This window comes from Hyla sarda, chromosome 9, assembly GCF_029499605.1.
Source record: "Hyla sarda isolate aHylSar1 chromosome 9, aHylSar1.hap1, whole genome shotgun sequence".
NCBI lineage: Eukaryota > Metazoa > Chordata > Amphibia > Anura > Hylidae > Hyla > Hyla sarda.
In genome coordinates, this window is record NC_079197.1 from 6,498,025 (window position 1) to 6,518,381 (window position 20,357).

Genomic DNA, 20,357 nt, shown 5'->3' on the forward strand with positions numbered 1-20,357 from the left:
AACATCACAATGATCCCAAGGCTCTGAAATTCTTCGGGATCCAGCGGGTCCCCCTTCTACAAGACGGAGGGGATAGAGAAAATCTGTTAATACAGTTGGAGACCCGCTGGATCCTAAGAACAGGAGCACTGGGACCGGCAGGGTTAAACGACCGAGCTGAATTCGGACCATTCCTATGATATTCTATTGGTTTTAAGCACTTGAAGGTGATTTGACCCCAGGGTGAAGGATCCTCCCCTCCCCCCTCCCCTTCCCTTCACGTACCTGGTTTTAAATCACGGCAGGTCAGTACACACATGTGGGAAGCCAGAAGAAGCTCAGTGAACGAGCGATACAATTGTTGCACACCCGCACCCTGCATCCCCCCGATAACCCCCCTGTACTGCTCTGCCGTGGATATACGAAAACTTCATGAAAATAAAGAAGAATTTTTTACTGCACCTGGGTGAGTCGTCCGTCTATTCTTTTTCTCTTTGATGAATATCATATGGAACTGTTTGCCTGTCAGACGTAGACGCTCCCCGCGAGGTGTACACACTAGAGCAGTTCATCATTCCGACAGTCCGGAGCAGCAAGAATTAGCGAGTAGGCAGTGCCTGGTGTAAATCTCCTTGTATGCCATAACTACTATAATACTGCTCCTATATACAAGAATATAACTACTATAATACTGCTCTTATATACAAGAATATAACTGCTATAATACTGCTCCTATATAGAAGAATATAACTACTATAATACTGCTCTTATATACAAGAATATAACTACTATAATACTGCTCATATATACAAGAATATATCTACTATAATACTGCTCCTATATACAATAATATAACTACTATAATACTGCTCCTATATACAAGAATATAACTACTATAATACTGCTCCTATATGCAAGAATATAACTACTATAATACTGCTCCTATATACAAGAATATAACTACTATAATACTGCCTCCTATATACAAGAATATAACTACTATAATACTGTCTCCTATATACAAGAATATAACTACTATAATACTGCTCCTATATACAAGAATATAACTACTATAATAATATCTCCTATATACAAGAATATAACTACTATAATACTGCTCCTATATACAAGAATATAACTACTATAATACTGCTCCTATATACAAGAATATAACTACTATAATACTGCCCCTATATACAAGAATATAACTACTATAATACTGCCTCCTATATACAAGAATATAACTACTATAATACTGCCCCTATATACAAGAATATAACTACTATAGTACTGCCTCCTATATACAAGAATATAACTACTATAATACTGCTCCTATATACAAGAATATAACTACTATAATACTGCCTCCAATATACAAGAATATAACTACTATAATACTGCCTCCTATATACAAGAATATAACTACTATAATACTGCCTCCTATATACAAGAATATAACTACTATAATACTGCTCCTATATACAAGAATATAACTACTATAATACTTCCTCCTATATACAAGAATATAACTACTATAATACTGCTCCTATATACAAGAATATAACTACTATAATACTGCTCCTATATACAAGAATATAACTACTATAATACTGCTTCCTATATACAAGAATATAACTACTATAATACTGCCTCCTATATACAGGAATATAACTACTATAATACTGCTCCTATATACAGGAATATAACTACTATAATACTGCCTCCTATATACAAGAATATAACTACTATAATACTGCCCCCTATATACAAGAATATAACTACTATAATACTGCTCCTATGTACAAGAATATAACTAGTATAATACTGCTCCTATATACAAGAATATAACTACTATAATACTGCTCCTATATACAAGAATATAACTACTATAATACTGCTCTTCCTTCCTCTTTTTCAGGTTGACGTCTTTTCTTTCGGGATTGTCCTCTGTGAGATCCTCGGTCGTATTCCGGCCGACCCTGAAATTTTACCTAGGACTCGGGTAATGTTTTTATTTTTTGTTTTTTAGTACGAGATGATGTTGATGATTGATGATAATAGTAGTCGTGTGATGACGTCGTGTGATGACGTCGTGTGATGCTCTACTTTATACCTCTTACCGTTCCTTCTTCCTTAGGACTATGGTTTGGACGTCGTTGCGTTTCAGGCCTTGGTGAGGGACTGCCCCCCGCAGGTGCTGGATGTTGCTGCGAGCTGCTGTCGGGTAGGTGCGGGGACCATAGAGGAAACCCCATAAAGTAGTGCTCTACATTCTTTGGCCCTCCGGCTATTGCAAGACTACAATTCCCATCATCCCGTCATGTTAGGAGTTGGGTATATTCGGAACTTTTATATGTTCTGTATCCCCGCCATAATGGAACTGACCTCCAGATACTGATAGAATGTATTTTATAAAATTAGAAACAAACGTAGCTGCTCTCTTCCAGAAACAGCGCCACAGTTGTCCTCAGGATGTTTGTGGTATTGCAGCCCCGTTCCATTAATAGTGCTTTTTTGATGTGATTTGACTGCAACGTGTGAACTCGTGCACATGCAGCATGTTCATTGATTTGAAGCCCTCTGCTTCCTGTCAGTGAATGGGAACATCCGCAGGTGCAGGGTTTCCACAACCAGGGTGCCTCCAGCTGTTGCAAAACTACAACTCCCAGCATTCCCCGACAGGCAAAGACAGAAAAATCACAGTTAAAGGGGTTATCCAGGGGGAATTTTTTTTAATTTATATATCAACTGGCTCCAGAAAGTTAAACAGATTTGTAAATTACTTCTATTAAAAAATCTTAATCCTTTCAGTACTTATGAGCTGCTCAAGTTGAGTTGTTCTTTTCTGTCTAAGTGCTCTCTGATGACACCTGTCTCAGGAACTGTCCAGAGTAGAAGCAAATCCCCATAGCAAACCTCTTCTACCCTGTGCAGTTCCCGAGACAAGCAGAGGTGTCAGCAGAGAGCACTGTTGCCAGACAGTAAAGAACAACTCAACTTCAGCAGCTGATAATTATTGGAAGGGTTAAGATTTTTTAATAGAAGTAATTTACAAATTCGGAATACCCCTTTAAAACTACAACCCCAGCATACCGGGCAGCCAAAGACAGACAGTTTACAACCTGCTGCAAGTGAAAGAGCTTATTTGTTGCAAAACTAGTTCCCAGGCTGTCCGGTTATGCTGGGAGTTGTAGTTTTGCAACAGCTGGAGGCACCATGGTTGGAAAGCACTGCTGTATGGTGACAGCACCCTGCATGCTGGGAGTTGTAGTTTTGCAGCAAATAAGCTCTTTCCTCTTGCAGCAGGTTGTAAACTGTCTGCCTTTGGCTGCCCGGTATGCTGGGAGTTGTAGTTTTGCAACAGCTGGAGGCGCCCTGGTTGGGAAACACTGGCATAGACAAGTTGGTTACACTGTGACGAACTCTTCTGCTGTTCCAGTATTATGTGGCGTTAACCCCTTTGTTTTTTACCCGTCTTCTATACCAGCTGGAAGCCTTTAAGCGGCCGTCATTCTGCGAGGTCCTGGATGAACTGGAGGACGCGGCGGAGACCCTGGAATCCCTGACAGAGCTGCAGGACGCCACCTGAGGACCGCGCGCCGGCGCTGTAAATAGTTGTACAGTCGGACTTCCCGTCACTATACAGGATGATGCGGATACTGGTCTATTTATTAAACTGTTTTGTACGTTGGGGGAAAAAAACAAAACAAGATAAAGAAAATACAAAAACGTACCGGGACGTGTGGTCATGTGACCCGACCATAGCGTTCTTCAGGCTCCTCCTTGGAATGTTTGATTCATCACCAGGACCAGGGGGGGGGGGGGGGGGGGGGGGCAGAGTCTCTTTAAAGAATAATTAATAAATATTTTTCTTGTTCTATTAATTAGCATGAATGTGACATTTTGGAGGGGGAGGGGTTCTACTTAATATCTCGGATGGCGGTTTCTAATATTTGCCCGCCTCCTGCTGGATTATGTCATCCGTATCCCAATTTGTGTCTAGGATAGCGTTTTCCAACCAGGGTGCCTCCAGCTGTTGCAAAACTTTAACTTCTAGCATGCTGTTTCTCTTGCAGCAGGTTGTAAACTGTTGTTTGTCTTTGGCTGTCCGGGCATGCTGGGAGTTGAAGTTTTGTAACAGCTGGAGGCACACTGGTTGGGAAAAACTGGACTAGGCCCAAGGTGTCCAACCTGCGGCTCTCCAGCTGTTGCAAAACTACAACTCCCAGCATGCCCGGAAGTTGTAGTTTTGCAACAGCTGGAGGCACCCTGGTCGGGAAAAACTGGACTAGGGCCAAGGTGTCCAACCTGAGGCTCTCCAGCTGTTGGAAAACTACAACTCCCAGCATGCCCGGAAGTTGTAGTTTTGCAACAGCTGGAGGCACCCTGGTCGGGAAAAACTGGACTAGGGCCAAGGTGTCCAACCTGCGGCTCTCCAGCTGTTGCAAAACTACAACTCCCAGATGGAGTTGTAGTTTTGCTGGGAGTTGTAGTTTTGCAACAGCTGGAGGCACCCTGGTTGGGAAACACTGTTGTAGGGGATGGGGGGGGGGGGGGGGACCTTCTTGGTGCTGTACGTTCCCACCCCCTGTAGGAAAGGAAGGCCCTTTAGGCTCAGTTCACATGTAGCAGATTTACAGCAGAAATTGCATTTTTTTTTTATATTGACTTTAATGGCGGAATCGAAATCTGCATCACATTTTTTCCGAACAACCCAAAATGCTGCGGTTTTCTCCTCGGATCCAGATCACGATGGTCAGTTGCGGATTTCGACTTCATTATATAAGAGTGGGGAAAATCAGCAACAAATCTGTGACCGTTCCACAGCATAAAGTGACGTCTTGTTTTCTCTCCAGGGGTTAGAGCTCCCTCTAGTGATCTTGGTAAAAAAAAAATTATAATTAACCAAGTAAGGAAATAAATAAATTAATTAAAAAAGAAAAAAGTTAATAACATTTTACGTAATTACGTATGTGACACCTTTCCTTTACAAATTTGCACTATGGATCAATTTCTACACAAAATATAATTATTAATAATAATAATAATAATAATAAATAATAATATATATATATATATATATAGTATTATTATTGCTATCATTATTATTATTAAAACATGGTTTCATTCACTTCAATAGAAAGGAATTGCAATACCACACACAACCTGAGGTCAAGAGTGGCGCTGTTATTTTAGGTTTTCTATTCTTTGATAGCTTCTAGCTTCTTTAATAAAAAATATAATAATAAAAAATAAATAAATATATATATATATATATATATATACACACCTATTATTACAATTATTGTCATTATTATTAATAATAATAATAATAATAATAATGACAATAATTGTAAGAAGTGTGTGTGCATATATATATATATATATATATATATATAATTTTTTTTAAATTATATATTCTTATTAATATATAAAAAAAATATTTTTTTAAATAAAGCTATCAAAGAATAGAAAACTTAGCCGATTTCTTAAAATAACAGCGCCACTCTTGACCTCAGGTTGTTTATGGTATTGCAACTCCTTTCTATTGAAGTGAATGAAACTATGTTGTAATACCACATACAACCTGTGTTGGACAGGGTGGCGCTGTTTTTCAAATGTTAACTCTTTTTGAAATCCTGTCCCATTTACTGCTATTATATTCTACAACTACGGACAATAAATCTGCTACATGTGAACTACTTCGTCTCTCTTCTATCAGTGCCTTAATCCCATCTTGTCATTTCCATAAGGAGAACATACCTCGTACTTCTAGTGCAGTGTTACCCAACAAGGTTCCCTCCAGCTGTTGCAAAACTACAACTCCCAGCATGCCCGGACAGCCTTCGGCTGTCCGGGCATGCTGGGAGTTGTAGTTTTGCAACAGCTGGGGGCACCCTGGTTGGGGACCACTGTTCTAGTGCGATAGATTTTATAACTGTGCCACGTACTTTACTGCCCCCCTGTGGGCATCTTTAAAAATTGCAGCAAAAAAATAAAAATAAAGTTCTTGTTTAACCTGTTTTTGTAATATTTTTGGTTTTCTGGTTTGATCTTCATCCTCTTCTATGTAAAACTTGATGATATATTTTATGTCTTTTCTGGCATCGGAGCCACAATCTATTAAAAGCAGGATCCGGAGATCAGTGTGACCTGTTCTTATTGCAGCCGGCGCCCTGAGATGTAATACCTATATCTACCCACAAGGTGGCACCAGAGCTCCAGGATAGAACTCCCCGGAGCCGAGAGCAGTGTGGTCTCCAACTTGTGCCTCTCTACAGCCTATGCCGATCTACAATGGCCATCCGGGCATGCTGGGAGTTGTAGTTTCCTAACAGCTGGAGACTCTCCCCTCCCTGCTGCCTAATTAGAATTTATAGAGGATTTGAAAAATTATAGTTTTTTTTTGTATATGTATAGGGATTTGTTTGTTTATTTTAACTAAGATCAGGATTTTTTTTTTTTCAAATTATTATTAATTTTTTTTTGTCACTAAAGGGAGCTCCACTTATTTACCTGTTTTTAGTTTTTTCCTATTTTAGCCACTAGAGGGAGCTCTACCTGTTAAAGGCACTAGAGGGAGCTCCACTAATTTACCTGTTTTTAGTCTTTTTACGTTTTTTTGGCCACTAGAGGGCGCTACTACTGTTTATCATATTTAGTCGTTTACCTGTTTTAGTCTTTCACAATTTTAGCCACAAGAGCGAGCTCCACCTGTTTTGGTCTTTCCGTTTTAGCCACTAGAGGGAGCTCCACCTGTTTACCTGTTTTAGCCACTAGAAGGGCGCTCAACTTGTTTGCCTGTTTTAGCCACTAGAGGTTGCTCCACCTGTTTTAGCCACTAGAGGGAGCTCCACCTGTTTACCTGTTTTAGCTACTAGAGGTTGCTCCACCTGTTTTAGCCACTAGAGGGAGCTCCACCTGTTTACCTGTTTTAGCTACTAGAGGTTGCTCCACCTGTTTTAGCCACTAGAGGGCACTCCACCTGTTTACCTGTTTTAGGGTACGTTCACACGAGCTGATTTTATTTGCGGATTTTCCGCTGTCCGCAGCAGATTTTCTGCAGTGGAATTTACGCTGCGGAAAATCCGCCGCAGTCTCTACTGACTTCAATGGGGTTTGCGGCGGATTTTCCGCAGCGTAAATTCCGCTGCGGAAAATCTGCTGCGGACAGCCGAGAAGAGCCCGCCCCCTTTTAAATACGCAGCGGAAAACCCGCAAAAAAATCCGCCCGTGTGAATGTACCCTTAGTCTTTCACAATTTTAGCCACTAGAGGGAGCTCCACTTGTTTACCTGTTTTAGATACTAGAGGGTGCTCCATCTGTTTACCTCTTTTAGTATTTTACCTGTTTTAGGCACTAGAGGCAGCTCCACCTGTTTACCTCTTTTAGTATTTTACCTGTTTTAGGCACTAGAGGCCGCTCCATCTGTTTACCTCTTTTAGTATTTTACCTGTTTTAGGCACTAGAGGCCGCTCCATCTGTTTACCTCTTTTAGTATTTTACCTGTTTTAGGCACTAGAGGCCGCTCCATCTGTTTACCTCTTTTAGTATTTTACCTGTTTTAGGCACTAGAGGCCGCTCCATCTGTTTACCTCTTTTAGTATTTTACCTGTTTTAGGCACTAGAGGCCGCTCCATCTGTTTTTGTAACAATTCAAAATCCAATCCTGTTTTTGTAACTTTCTAACTGTTTCTGAACCAGAAAATGAAAGCCGGCATCTGATTGGTTGTTATAGAGAACATGGCCGCCTACCATCTCAGAGCTGAGGTCGGAATTTTATTTCGGACACTTGGTACGAGTAATGGTACCCGCGCCCTTTCAGCCAGTTCACCCCGTTGGCGTAGCTGCTGTGGTTCCCCTTTAGGTACAGTCCGTTGAGGTTGGAGTCGTGACAGGCGCCGTACCACCAGCCTCCGCGGTAGGACGCGGCGCAGTTATGGCCGGCTATGTCGTTGTCGCGATCTTTTGTTGAAAAATTGTTGTTTTTGTGGTAGGTGAGGGAGTCCCCTGAAAGAGATGAGAAAGGGGGCGATGAATACCGTGGAACTACAACTCCCAGTATGAAATTTGGGTGACATCCTCTGTTAGACTGGTCATCCTGGGAGTTGTAGTGTCACAGGGGATGCAGCACTATCCTCTAGGGCTGTGGTTCCCAACCAGTGTTCCCCCAGCTGTTGCAAAACTACAACTCCCAGCATGCCCGGACAGCCAAAGGCTGTCTGGGCATGCTGGGAGTTGTAGTTTTGCAACAGCTGGAGGCACCTTCATTGGAAAAAACTGCTCTAGGGCAGTGGTCTGCAGCTTGTGGTCCCCCAGATGTTACAAGATTGTCAGGGCATGCTGGGAGTTGTAGTTTTGCAGCAGCTGGAGGTCCACAGTTTGGAGACCATTGCTCTGGAGTAAACATCCAGCGGGTGTCACAGTGACATTAATATGGCCACAGGGAATGTGTCGGCAGGTGGGCCATTCAGGACTCTGGAAAAGCTGGATTTCATTAGCTATTATACCCCCTTATGGGGATACCGGCTTATACTGACCTGCAGATCCCCCCACAAACTGGATGGGACCGAGGGTGTAGTTGTGCGCCTCATCGGATACGGTGAAATCACTGAACGCGGCGTAGGTGCGAGTGTTCGAAAAATCTGTCAAGTCAACCCGGAGCTGAAACTTTCCTAAAAACACAGGAGGGGGAGACGGATGAGGAGGAATAAAGGGGGACCCAGAGGATCAGCATAGTACAGGGGTCTGCAAACTGTGGAACTACAACTCCCTGCTATGGGATCAGGATATATAGTAGTTATACATCTCCCCTCCAGCTCTATCTGTATACTGCTGCTATCTCTATGGGATCAGGATATATAGTAGTTATACACCTCTTCTCCAGCTCTATCTATATACTGCTGCTATCTCTATGGGATCAGAATATATAGTAGTTATACACCTCTCCTCCAACTCTATCTGTATACTGCTGCTATCTCTATGGGATCAGTATATATAGTAGTTATACAACTCCCCTCCAGCTCTATCTGTATACTGCTGCTATCTCTATGGGATCAGAATATATAGTAGTTCCACACCTCTCCTCCAACTCTATCTGTATACTGCTGCTATCTCTATGGGATCAGGATATATAGTAGTTATACACCTCCCCTCCAGCTCTATCTGTATACTGCTGCTATCTCTATGGGATCAGGATATATAGTAGTTATACATCTTCCCTCCAGCTCTATCTGTATACTGCTGCTATCTCTATGGGATCAGGATATATAGTAGTTATACACTCCCCTCCAGCTCTATCTGTATACTGCTGCTATCTCTATGGGATCAGGATATATAGTAGTTATATACCTCCCCTCCAGCTCTATCTGTATACTGCTGCTATCTCTATGGGATCAGGATATATAGTAGTTATACACCTCCCCTCCAGCTCTATCTGTATACTGCTGCTATCTCTATGGGATCAGGATATATAGTAGTTATACATCTTCCCTCCAGCTCTATCTGTATACTGCTGCTATCTCTATGGGATCAGAATATATAGTAGTTCCACACCTCTCCTCCAACTCTATCTGTATACTGCTGCTATCTCTATGGGATCAGGATATATAGTAGTTATACACCTCCCCTCCAGCTCTATCTGTATACTGCTGCTATCTCTATGGGATCAGGATATATAGTAGTTATACATCTTCCCTCCAGCTCTATCTGTATACTGCTGCTATCTCTATGGGATCAGGATATATAGTAGTTATACACTCCCCTCCAGCTCTATCTGTATACTGCTGCTATCTCTATGGGATCAGGATATATAGTAGTTATATACCTCCCCTCCAGCTCTATCTGTATACTGCTGCTATCTCTATGGGATCAGGATATATAGTAGTTATATACCTCCCCTCCAGCTCTATCTGTATACTGCTGCTATCTCTATCGGATCAGGATATATAGTAGTTATACACTCCCCTCCAGCTCTATCTATATACTGCTGCTATCTCTATGGGATCAGGATATATAGTAGTTATACACCTCTCCTCCAGCTCTATCTGTATACTGCTGCTATCTCTATGGGATCAGGATATATAGTAGTTATACACCTCTCCTCCAGCTCTATCTGTATACTGCTGCTATCTCTATGGGATCAGGATATATAGTAGTTATACACCTCTCCTCCAGCTCTATCTGTATACTGCTGCTATCTCTATGGGATCAGGATATATAGTAGTTATACACCTCCCCTCCAGCTCTATCTGTATACTGCTGCTATCTCTATGGGATCAGGATATATAGTACACTGAGGCAGTATTCACATGTTGTATTTTTGCTGCATCTTTTTTTAGTATTTTGCTTTGGCATCCTGGGTGGGATACACGGCCGTACTCTCTCTTAGAATGGGAGGGTGTTTAGGAATGAAAGTGATAAGCGGCGCCCCTCACAGCATTTTAACACAAGCCTCTCCCCTCCCCTAACCCAATGTGTTTTCATTCCAAGTAGTGAAGATGGGCGCCGCTTCTCATTCTGGAGCAACATCCGGAGGGTTTGAAGAAGCACAGAGATAAGCGGCGCCCATTTGTACCTTCACTTACACCATCTGTAATTCACGTGCGTTAGGTTGGAGGCCAAAATCACATATGGGGGGAGATTTATCAAAACCTGTGCAGAGGAAGAGTGGTGCAGTTGCCCATAGCAACCAATCAGATCGCTTCTTTCATTTTCCACAGGCCTCTTTAGAGGCCTGTGGAAAATGAAAGAAGCGATCTGATTGGTTGCTATGGGCAACTGCACCACTCTTCCTCTGCACAGGTTTTGATAAATCTCCCCCCCATAGTAGTGAACAATGCTGTAATGGGGTAACACACTGTAACAACACTTCAGCCACAACAGACGGTCAGCTCCACGTTACCTGCTTTAGTCAGGCAATGAATGTTGTCGTTCCCCAACCAGAATTCACTGCTCTGACGTCCGAATCCTTTCTTATAATCCTTCCAGTCTCTAAAGAAATCCACAGAACCATCCATGCGCCTCTGAAACACCTGCCAGGAGAAAGGCCTCAGTCTAGAAGTGTCACCCAGCTTTCCCAGGTACAGATAAACCATGGTGCTGCCAATGTAACCCCCGCAGGAATCCTCACCCAGCCCTAACTGTTAAATCAGCCTTGTTATGTAGTGATATCTCCCCCAGAGCGCTGCGTTACTAGTGTGAACAACCATTCAGGACACCGGAAAAGCTGAGTGACACCCCAGATGTAACTGTCAGCAGGAGCAGACTTACTATCCAGCCACCTCCATCGCTTTCCATGTCACACAGCACGGTGAGAGGAGCGCACCCTGGAGGATAGATCGTGTACCACCCGGTAAGAACCAGACCCCCGTCCAGCAGATCCGCACAGCTCTGAGCGGCTGAAGAGAAATCATCAGGGAATTATAGGAAACATCCCGGAAAATTATATAAATATATATTTATTTACATGAAATGAAATGAAGATAAATAGAAAATCCATCACAAAAAAAAGTATATAAATCTGATAACTTACTGTTCTGTGCGCAAACTCCTGGATCCCCTAAAGAAAGCAGAGTGAGAGTTACTATAGGTATATACACTAGATGATACATATATATCTATATACAGAGGATATATAACGTATACCAGCATGGTCCATATCACTATATACAGAGGATATATAACGTATACCAGCTGTACATATATATTATATACAGTATATACCCAGGTTATACCAGCATGGTCCATATCACTATATACAGAGGATATATAACTTATACCAGCTGTACATATATAATTATATACAGTATATACCCAGGTTATACCAGCATGGTCCATATCACTATATACAGGAGATATATAACTTATACCAGCTGTGCAAATACATTATATACAGTATATACCCAGGTTATACCAGCATGGTCCATATCACTTTATACAAGAGATATATAACTTATACCAGCTGTGCAAATACATTATATACAGTATATACCCAGGTTATACCAGCATGGTCCATATCACTATATACAGGGGATATATAACTTATACCAGCTGTACATATATAATTATATACAGTATATACCAGGTTATACCAGCATGGTCCATATCACTATATACAGGGGATATATAACTTATACCAGCTGTACATATATAATTATATACAGTATATACCAGGTTATACCAGCATGGTCCATATCACTATATACAGGGGATATATAACTTATACCAGCTGTGCATATATATTATATACAGTATATACCCAGGTTATACCAGCATGGTCCATATCACTATATACAGGAGATATATAACTTATACCAGCTGTACATATATATTATATACAGTATCTACCCAGGTTATACCAGTATGGTCCATATCACTATATACAGGAGATATATAACTTATACCAGCTGTACATATATATTATACACAGTATATACCCAGGTTATACCAGTATGGTCCATATCACTATATACAGGAGATATATAACTTATACCAGCTGTACATATATATTATACACAGTATATACCCAGGTTATACCAGCATGGTCCATATCACTATATACAGGAGATATATAACTTATACCAGCTGTACATATCTATTATATACAGTATATACCAGGTTATACCAGCATGGTCCATATCACTATATACAGGAGATATATAACTTATACCAGCTGTACATAAATATTATATACAGTATATACCAGGTTATACCAGCATGGTCCATATCACTATATACAGGGGATATATAACTTATACCAGCTGTACATATATATTATATACAGTATATACCCAGGTTATACCAGTATGGTCCATATCACTATATACAGGAGATATATAACTTATACCAGCTGTACATATATATTATATACAGTATATACCAGGTTATACCAGCATGGTCCATATCACTATATACAGGAGATATATAACTTATACCAGCTGTACATATATATTATATACAATATATACCCAGGTTATACCAGTATGGTCCATATCACTATATACAGGAGATATATAACTTATACCAGCTGTACATATATAATTATATACAGTATATACCCAGGTTATACCAGCATGGTCCATATCACTATATACAGGAGATATATATAACTTATACCAGCTGTACATAAATAATTATATTCAGTATATACCCAGGTTATACCAGCATGGTCCATATCACTATATACAGGAGATATATAACTTATACCAGCTGTACATATATAATTATATACAGTATATACCAGGTTATATCAGCATGATCCATATCACTATATACAGGAGATATATAACTTATACCAGCTGTACATATATATTATATACAGTATATACCAGGTTATATCAGCATGGTCCATATCACTATATACAGGAGATATATAACTTATACCAGCTGTATATATATATTATATACAGTATATACCAGGTTATACCAGCATGGTCCATATCACTATATACAGGGGATATATAACTTATACCAGCTGTACATATATATTATATACAGTATATACCCAGGTTATACCAGTATGGTCCATATCACTATATACAGGAGATATATAACTTATACCAGCTGTACATATATATTATATACAGTATATACCAGGTTATACCAGCATGGTCCATATCACTATATACAGGAGATATATAACTTATACCAGCTGTGCATATATATTATATACAGTATATACCCAGGTTATACCAGTATGGTCCATATCACTATATACAGGAGATATATAACTTATACCAGCTGTACATATATATTATATACAGTATATACCCAGGTTATACCAGTATGGTCCATATCACTATATACAGGAGATATATAACTTATACCAGCTGTACATATATATTATATACAGTATATACCAGGTTATATCAGCATGGTCCATATCACTATATACAGGAGATATATATAACTTATACCAGCTGTACATAAATAATTATATTCAGTATATACCCAGGTTATACCAGCATGGTCCATATCACTATATACAGGAGATATATAACTTATACCAGCTGTACATATATAATTATATACAGTATATACCAGGTTATACCAGCATGATCCATATCACTATATACAGGAGATATATAACTTATACCAGCTGTACATATATATTATATACAGTATATACCAGGTTATATCAGCATGGTCCATATCACTATATACAGGAGATATATAACTTATACCAGCTGTATATATATATTATATACAGTATATACCAGGTTATACCAGCATGGTCCATATCACTATATACAGGAGATATATAACTTCTACCAGCTGTATATATATATTATATACAGTATATACCAGGTTATACCAGCATGGTCCATATCACTATATACAGGGGATATATAACTTATACCAGCTGTACATATATATTATATACAGTATATACCAGGTTATACCAGCATGGTCCATATCACTATATACAGGAGATATATAACTTATACCAGCTGTACATATATATTATATACAGTATATACCAGGTTATACCAGCATGGTCCATATCACTTTATACAGGGGATATATAACTTATACCAGCTGTACATATATATTATATACAGTATATACCCAGGTTATACCAGTATGGTCCATATCACTATATACAGGAGATATATAACTTATACCAGCTGTACATATATATTATATACAGTATATACCAGGTTATACCAGCATGGTCCATATCACTATATACAGGAGATATATAACTTATACCAGCTGTGCATATATATTATATACAGTATATACCCAGGTTATACCAGTATGGTCCATATCACTATATACAGGAGATATATAACTTATACCAGCTGTACATATATATTATATACAGTATATACCCAGGTTATACCAGTATGGTCCATATCACTATATACAGGAGATATATAACTTATACCAGCTGTACATATATATATTATATACAGTATATACCAGGTTATACCAGCATGGTCCATATCACTATATACAGGAGATATATAACTTATACCAGCTGTACATAAATATTATATACAGTATATACCAGGTTATACCAGCATGGTCCATATCACTATATACAGGAGATATATATAACTTATACCAGCTGTACATAAATATTATATACAGTATATACCCAGGTTATACCAGCATGGTCCATATCACTATATACAGGAGATATATAACTTATACCAGTTGTACATATATATTATATACAGTATATACCCAGGTTATATCAGCATGGTCCATATCACTATATACAGGAGATATATAACTTATACCAGCTGTACATATATATTATATACAGTATATACCCAGGTTATACCAGCATGGTCCATATTACTATATACAGGAGATATATAACTTATACCAGCTGTACATATATATTATATACAGTATATACCAGGTTATATCAGCATGGTCCATATCACTATATACAGGAGATATATAACTTATACCAGCTGTACATATATAATTATATACAGTATATACCAGGTTATACCAGCATGGTCCATACCACTATATACAGGAGATATATAACTTATACCAGCTGTACATATATATTATATACAGTATATACCCAGGTTATACCAGCATGGTCCATATTACTATATACAGGAGATATATAACTTATACCAGCTGTACATATATAATTATATACAGTATATACCAGATTATACCAGCATGGTCCATATCACTATATACAGGAGATATATAACTTATACCAGCTGTGCATATATAATTATATACAGTATATACCAGGTTATACCAGCATGGGCCATATCACTATATACAGGAGATATATAACTTATACCAGCTGTACATATATATTATATACAGTATATACCAGGTTATACCAGCATGCTCCATATCACTATATACAGGAGATATATAACTTATACCAGCTGTACATATATAATTATATACAGTATATACCAGGTTATACCAGCATGGTCCATATCACTATATACAGGAGATATATAACTTATACCAGCTGTACATATATAATTATATACAGTATATACCAGGTTATACCAGTATGGTCCATATCACTATATACAGGAGATATATAACTTATACCAGCTGTACATATATAATTATATACAGTATATACCAGGTTATACCAGCATGGTCCATATCACTATATACAGGAGATATATAACTTATACCAGCTGTACATATATATTATATACAGTATATACCACGTTATACCAGCATGGTCCATATCACTATATACAGGAGATATATAACTTATACCAGCTGTACATATATATTATATACAGTATATACCCAGGTTATACCAGCATGGTCCATATCACTATATACAGGAGATATATAACTTATACCAGCTGTACATATATATTATATACAGTATATACCAGGTTATACCAGCATGGTCCATATCACTATATACAGGAGATATATAACTTATACCAGCTGTACATATATATTATATACAGTATATACCCAGGTTATACCAGCATGGTCCATATCACTATATACAGGGGATATATAACTTATACCAGCTGCACATATATAATTATATACAGTATATACCAGGTTATACCAGTATGGTCCATATCACTATATACAGGAGATATATAACTTATACCAGCTGTACATATATATTATATACAGTATATACCCAGGTTATACCAGCATGGTCCATATCACTATATACAGGAGATATATAACTTATACCAGCTGTACATATATATTATATACAGTATATACCAGGTTATACCAGCATGGTCCATATCACTATATACAGGAGATATATAACTTATACCAGCTGTACATATATATTATATACAGTATATACCAGGTTATACCAGCATGGTCCATATCACTATATATATCTAAGATGCTGTCTGTCTCCAGCCCCGGATATTGTATATTTATACCTCTGACTCCTTGTGGCCCCATCTTTCCAGGGATTCCTGGGGGTCCGCTGTCACCTATAATAAATGGAAAATAATAATGTTTGTCACAATATAATTCTTCCTTTTGGCGTTTAGAACTGGGCGTTACCATTCCTATTGTCAAAGGGGTGTGTCCCTGCAGTCTTTTACTGTACCGTCAGTGCTGTATAGGGACACACCCCTTTGACAATAGGAATGGTAATGCCCAGTTGACAAGTTATTCATAAACTCCCAGGAGGAATAACAGAGACGCTGCGGAGCTATGAGAACGTGTTTACAAAATTATTATCTTATGGTAAATACAAATATTTAGTAAAACAGACGTCTGAAGCGGAAGGTGAAATGATGACGAGCTATGACATGATACCTTTTGGTCCAGCTGGTCCGGGGGGACCGGGGGCACCGGGGGTTCCCGGGCATCCTCTTAAAATGGTCAACTTTTCTGATCCTCCCACTCCGATGACCTTCACGTCTGGGATGGAAAGAGGAGAAAATAAAACTATTCACTTAAAATCGAAGAAGAGCAGAATTATCTACATGCGGTACAGCGTATCTAAGCCTATCTTGTGGGATACTGTGTACTGAGGGGTATCTAATCCCATCATGCTTGAAAATGTCTTAGAGAACCGTATACACCAGTGATCTTCAACCTGCGGACCTCCAGATGTTGCAAAACTACAACTCCCAGGAATGCTGGGAGTTGTAGTTTTGCAACATCTGGAGGTCCGCAGGTTGAAGACCACTGCTATACACAATGTACATATCCTGGCTGGTCTTTCTGAGTGAACCACGATATACCACATCTGATCACCAGGTGGCACCCTTTATATGAATTCATACAACAGTTGTCTCCAAACCATGGACCTGGTTGCAAAACTACAACTCCCAGCATGCCCGGACAGCCGTTGGTTTTGCAACAAATAAGCTCTTCCACTTGAGGCAGATTGAAAACCGAGATTTGTTTGCAGATAAGCTCCTCCCCTTGCAGCAGGTTGTAAACTGTGATTTGTCTGCAGATAAGCTCCTCCTCTTGCAGCAGGTTGTAAACTTAGATTTGTCTGCAGATAAGCTCCTCCCCTTGCAGCAGGTTGTAAACTGAGATTTGTCTGCAGATAAGCTCCTCCCCTTGCAGCAGGTTGTAAACTGAGATTTGTCTGCAGATAAGCTCCTCCCCTTGCAGCAGGTTGTAAATTGAGATTTGTCTGCAGATAAGCTCCTCCCCTTGCAGCAGGTTGTAAACTATTTTGTTTTAGAATTTTCAGCAGCATTTTTTTTATTTTTGCTTATCTGGCATGCTGGGAGTTGTAGTTTTGCAACATCTGGAGGTCCACAGTTTGGAGACCACTGACATACAGCATACAGTCTCTTTGCCCCCATATTATTTTCATGGGATATGACATGAAGCAGCAGCGCTGGGCTTATGATATATGATTGTACAGTACCTGGACAGGCGTCTTCAGCGCAGATAACGACAGTCACCCAGATGAGGAGACACGCGGCGCTCGGCACACACCCTTTCATTGCTGCTTCCTTCCACTAGTGATCTCTCTGAATGCTCTTATATATGAGCTGCTAAACAATTTTCACAATTTCCAGCATTTTGCAATTTCTACATCAGCGAATCTGAACCTTCCGCTATTTCTCAATCGTCTTCGCTTTCTCATACCTGGGAGGTGTCGCTGTTGCCAAACTAGGCAAAAAAATAAAAAAATCTAATTTTTTGTGCGCTCTGAAGATAAGTTTATGATAGAACGCTGAGCTGTCATTAATGATGTCATACACCACAAATAACAATGCCTGGCTATGGGGTCCGGGCCTCAGGGGTCACATTACAAGCCTATAGGGGTGGGGAATTGTGGGGTCATATCACAGGGCTATGGGGTCCGGGCCTCAGGGGTCACATTACAAGCCTATAGGGGTGGGGAATTGTGGGGTCATATCACAGGGCTATGGGGTCCGGGCCTCAGGGGTCATATCACAAGTCTATAGGGGTGGGGTCTTGTGGGGTCATATCACAGGGCTATGGGGTCCGGGCCTCAGGGGGTCACATCACAGGTCTATAGGGGTGGGGTCTTGTGGGGTCATATCACAGGGCTATGGGGTCCGGGCCTCAGGGGTCACATTACAAGCCTATAGGGGTGGGGTCTTGTGGGTTCATATCACAGGACTATGGGGTCCAGGCCTCAGGGGTCATATCACAGGGCTATGGGGTCCGGGCCTCAGGGGTCATATCACAAGTCTATAGGGGTGGGGTCTTGTGGGGTCATATCACAGGGCTATGGGGTCCGGGCCTCAGGGGGTCACATCACAGGTCTATAGGGGTGGGGTCTTGTGGGGTCATATCACAGGGCTATGGGGTCCGGGCCTCAGGGGTGGGGTCTTGTGGGGTCATATCACAGGGCTATGGAGTCCGGTCCTTGGGAATAAAATCACAAGGCTTTGAGGTCCGGGCCTCGGGGGACAAAGCACAGGGCTATGGGGTCCGGGCATCAGGGGTCACATTACAAGCCTATAAAGCAGTGGTCTTCAACCCGTGAACCTACAGATGTTGCAAAACTACAACACCCAACATGCCCGGACAGCCAACGGCTGTCCGGGCATGCTGGGAGTTGTCGTTTTGCAACATCTGGAGGTCCGCAGGTTGAAGACCACTGCTATAAAGGGTGGGGTCTTGGGGATCACAGGGCTATGGGGTTCAGGTGAGAACATTGCGGCCACACAGAGCCCGGACCCCCCAACCCATCCAACACCTCGGGGATGAACTAGAATGGAGACAGTGATCCGGGTCCTCTCCTCCTGACCCCACACATGGTCTTCTGAATGAAGGGGCAAAAATTCCCACATGCCCCTCCGAAATCTTATAGAAAGTCTTCCCAGAAGAGCGGAGACTGTTCTACCTGCAAAGTGGGAACGACTCTGTATTAATGCCGATGGATATAGAAGGGAACGACCTAAAACCTCCAGGAGGTGGAAGGTGGAGGGGTAAGTACTTTTCTCCATATGGTATATGTGTCCAGTAAATATCTACAGATATATAACATTCCGGCTGACTTTGGCTGTCCGAGCATGCTGGGAGTTGTAGTTTCACAACAGCTGGAGGGTGACAGATTGGAGACCACTGATCTCTACAATTTGTACTAACATAAACACCAGTGTGAACTGTCACCACCCGGATATGTCACCATTAGTTCCTCTCCCATTTCTCCATACTTCAAATTGCCCAATCTGCTTATTCCTCTTTCTTTGTCCATTTTACTCCCAGTTCTGCCCTTTTAGTGACATTTACTGATCAGTCATGATGTGACCCCCCCCCAAACCTAATATAGCGCAGGTCCCGTTATGCGTGTCCTATAAGTGCCTGAATCCTATATCCCTGTGATGTGACCCCCAAGACCTGGACCCCATATCCCTGTGATGTGACCCCTAAGACCTGGACCCCATATCCCTGTGATGTGACCCCTAAGACATGTATCCCATAGCCCTGTGATG

The 20,357-nt window shown here is 40.4% G+C and overlaps 2 protein-coding genes across 10 annotated transcripts in view; one reads left to right on the plus strand and one right to left on the minus strand.

The window, feature by feature from the left end:
* Positions 1 to 3,797, plus strand: part of LOC130290859 (dual specificity testis-specific protein kinase 2-like) — a 61,857-nt gene extending 58,060 nt beyond the window's left edge. For all 9 annotated transcript variants that reach the window (XM_056539003.1, XM_056539005.1, XM_056539004.1 and 6 more), the window contains 3 exons: positions 1,898 to 1,981; positions 2,117 to 2,203; positions 3,467 to 3,797. In XM_056539003.1, the coding sequence (XP_056394978.1) occupies positions 1,898 to 1,981; positions 2,117 to 2,203; positions 3,467 to 3,568 (273 nt within the window). In that variant the 3' untranslated portion in view covers positions 3,569 to 3,797. The remainder of the gene's footprint in view (positions 1 to 1,897; positions 1,982 to 2,116; positions 2,204 to 3,466) is intronic.
* Positions 3,798 to 4,515: 718 nt separating this feature from the next.
* Positions 4,516 to 18,455, minus strand: LOC130290861 (ficolin-1-B-like). Its single transcript, XM_056539009.1, has 9 exons — positions 18,311 to 18,455; positions 17,236 to 17,340; positions 16,851 to 16,904; positions 11,513 to 11,539; positions 11,251 to 11,378; positions 10,883 to 11,012; positions 8,520 to 8,654; positions 7,735 to 7,989; positions 4,516 to 4,858 (listed from the first exon to the last, which is right to left on the minus strand). The coding sequence occupies exons 1-8, from the start codon at positions 18,387 to 18,389 to the stop codon at positions 7,739 to 7,741; spliced, it is 909 nt and encodes a 302-aa protein (XP_056394984.1). The 5' UTR covers positions 18,390 to 18,455; the 3' UTR covers positions 4,516 to 4,858; positions 7,735 to 7,738.
* Between the last annotated feature and the right edge of the window lie 1,902 nt (positions 18,456 to 20,357).

What these genes read in the sequence shown, in the direction of transcription:
- LOC130290861 (XM_056539009.1), bottom strand. Translation starts at nt 18,389, where the DNA reads ATGAAAGGGTGTGTGCCGAGCGCCGCGTGTCTCCTCATCTGGGTGACT. An exon ending in GGGGCCACAAGGAGTCAGAG is followed by an intron (nt 11,540 to 16,850) that starts GTATAAATATAC and finishes TGCTTTCTTTAG; the next exon opens with GGGATCCAGGAGTTTGCGCA. An exon ending in GTTTGTGGGGGGATCTGCAG is followed by an intron (nt 7,990 to 8,519) that starts GTCAGTATAAGC and finishes CATCTCTTTCAG; the next exon opens with GGGACTCCCTCACCTACCAC.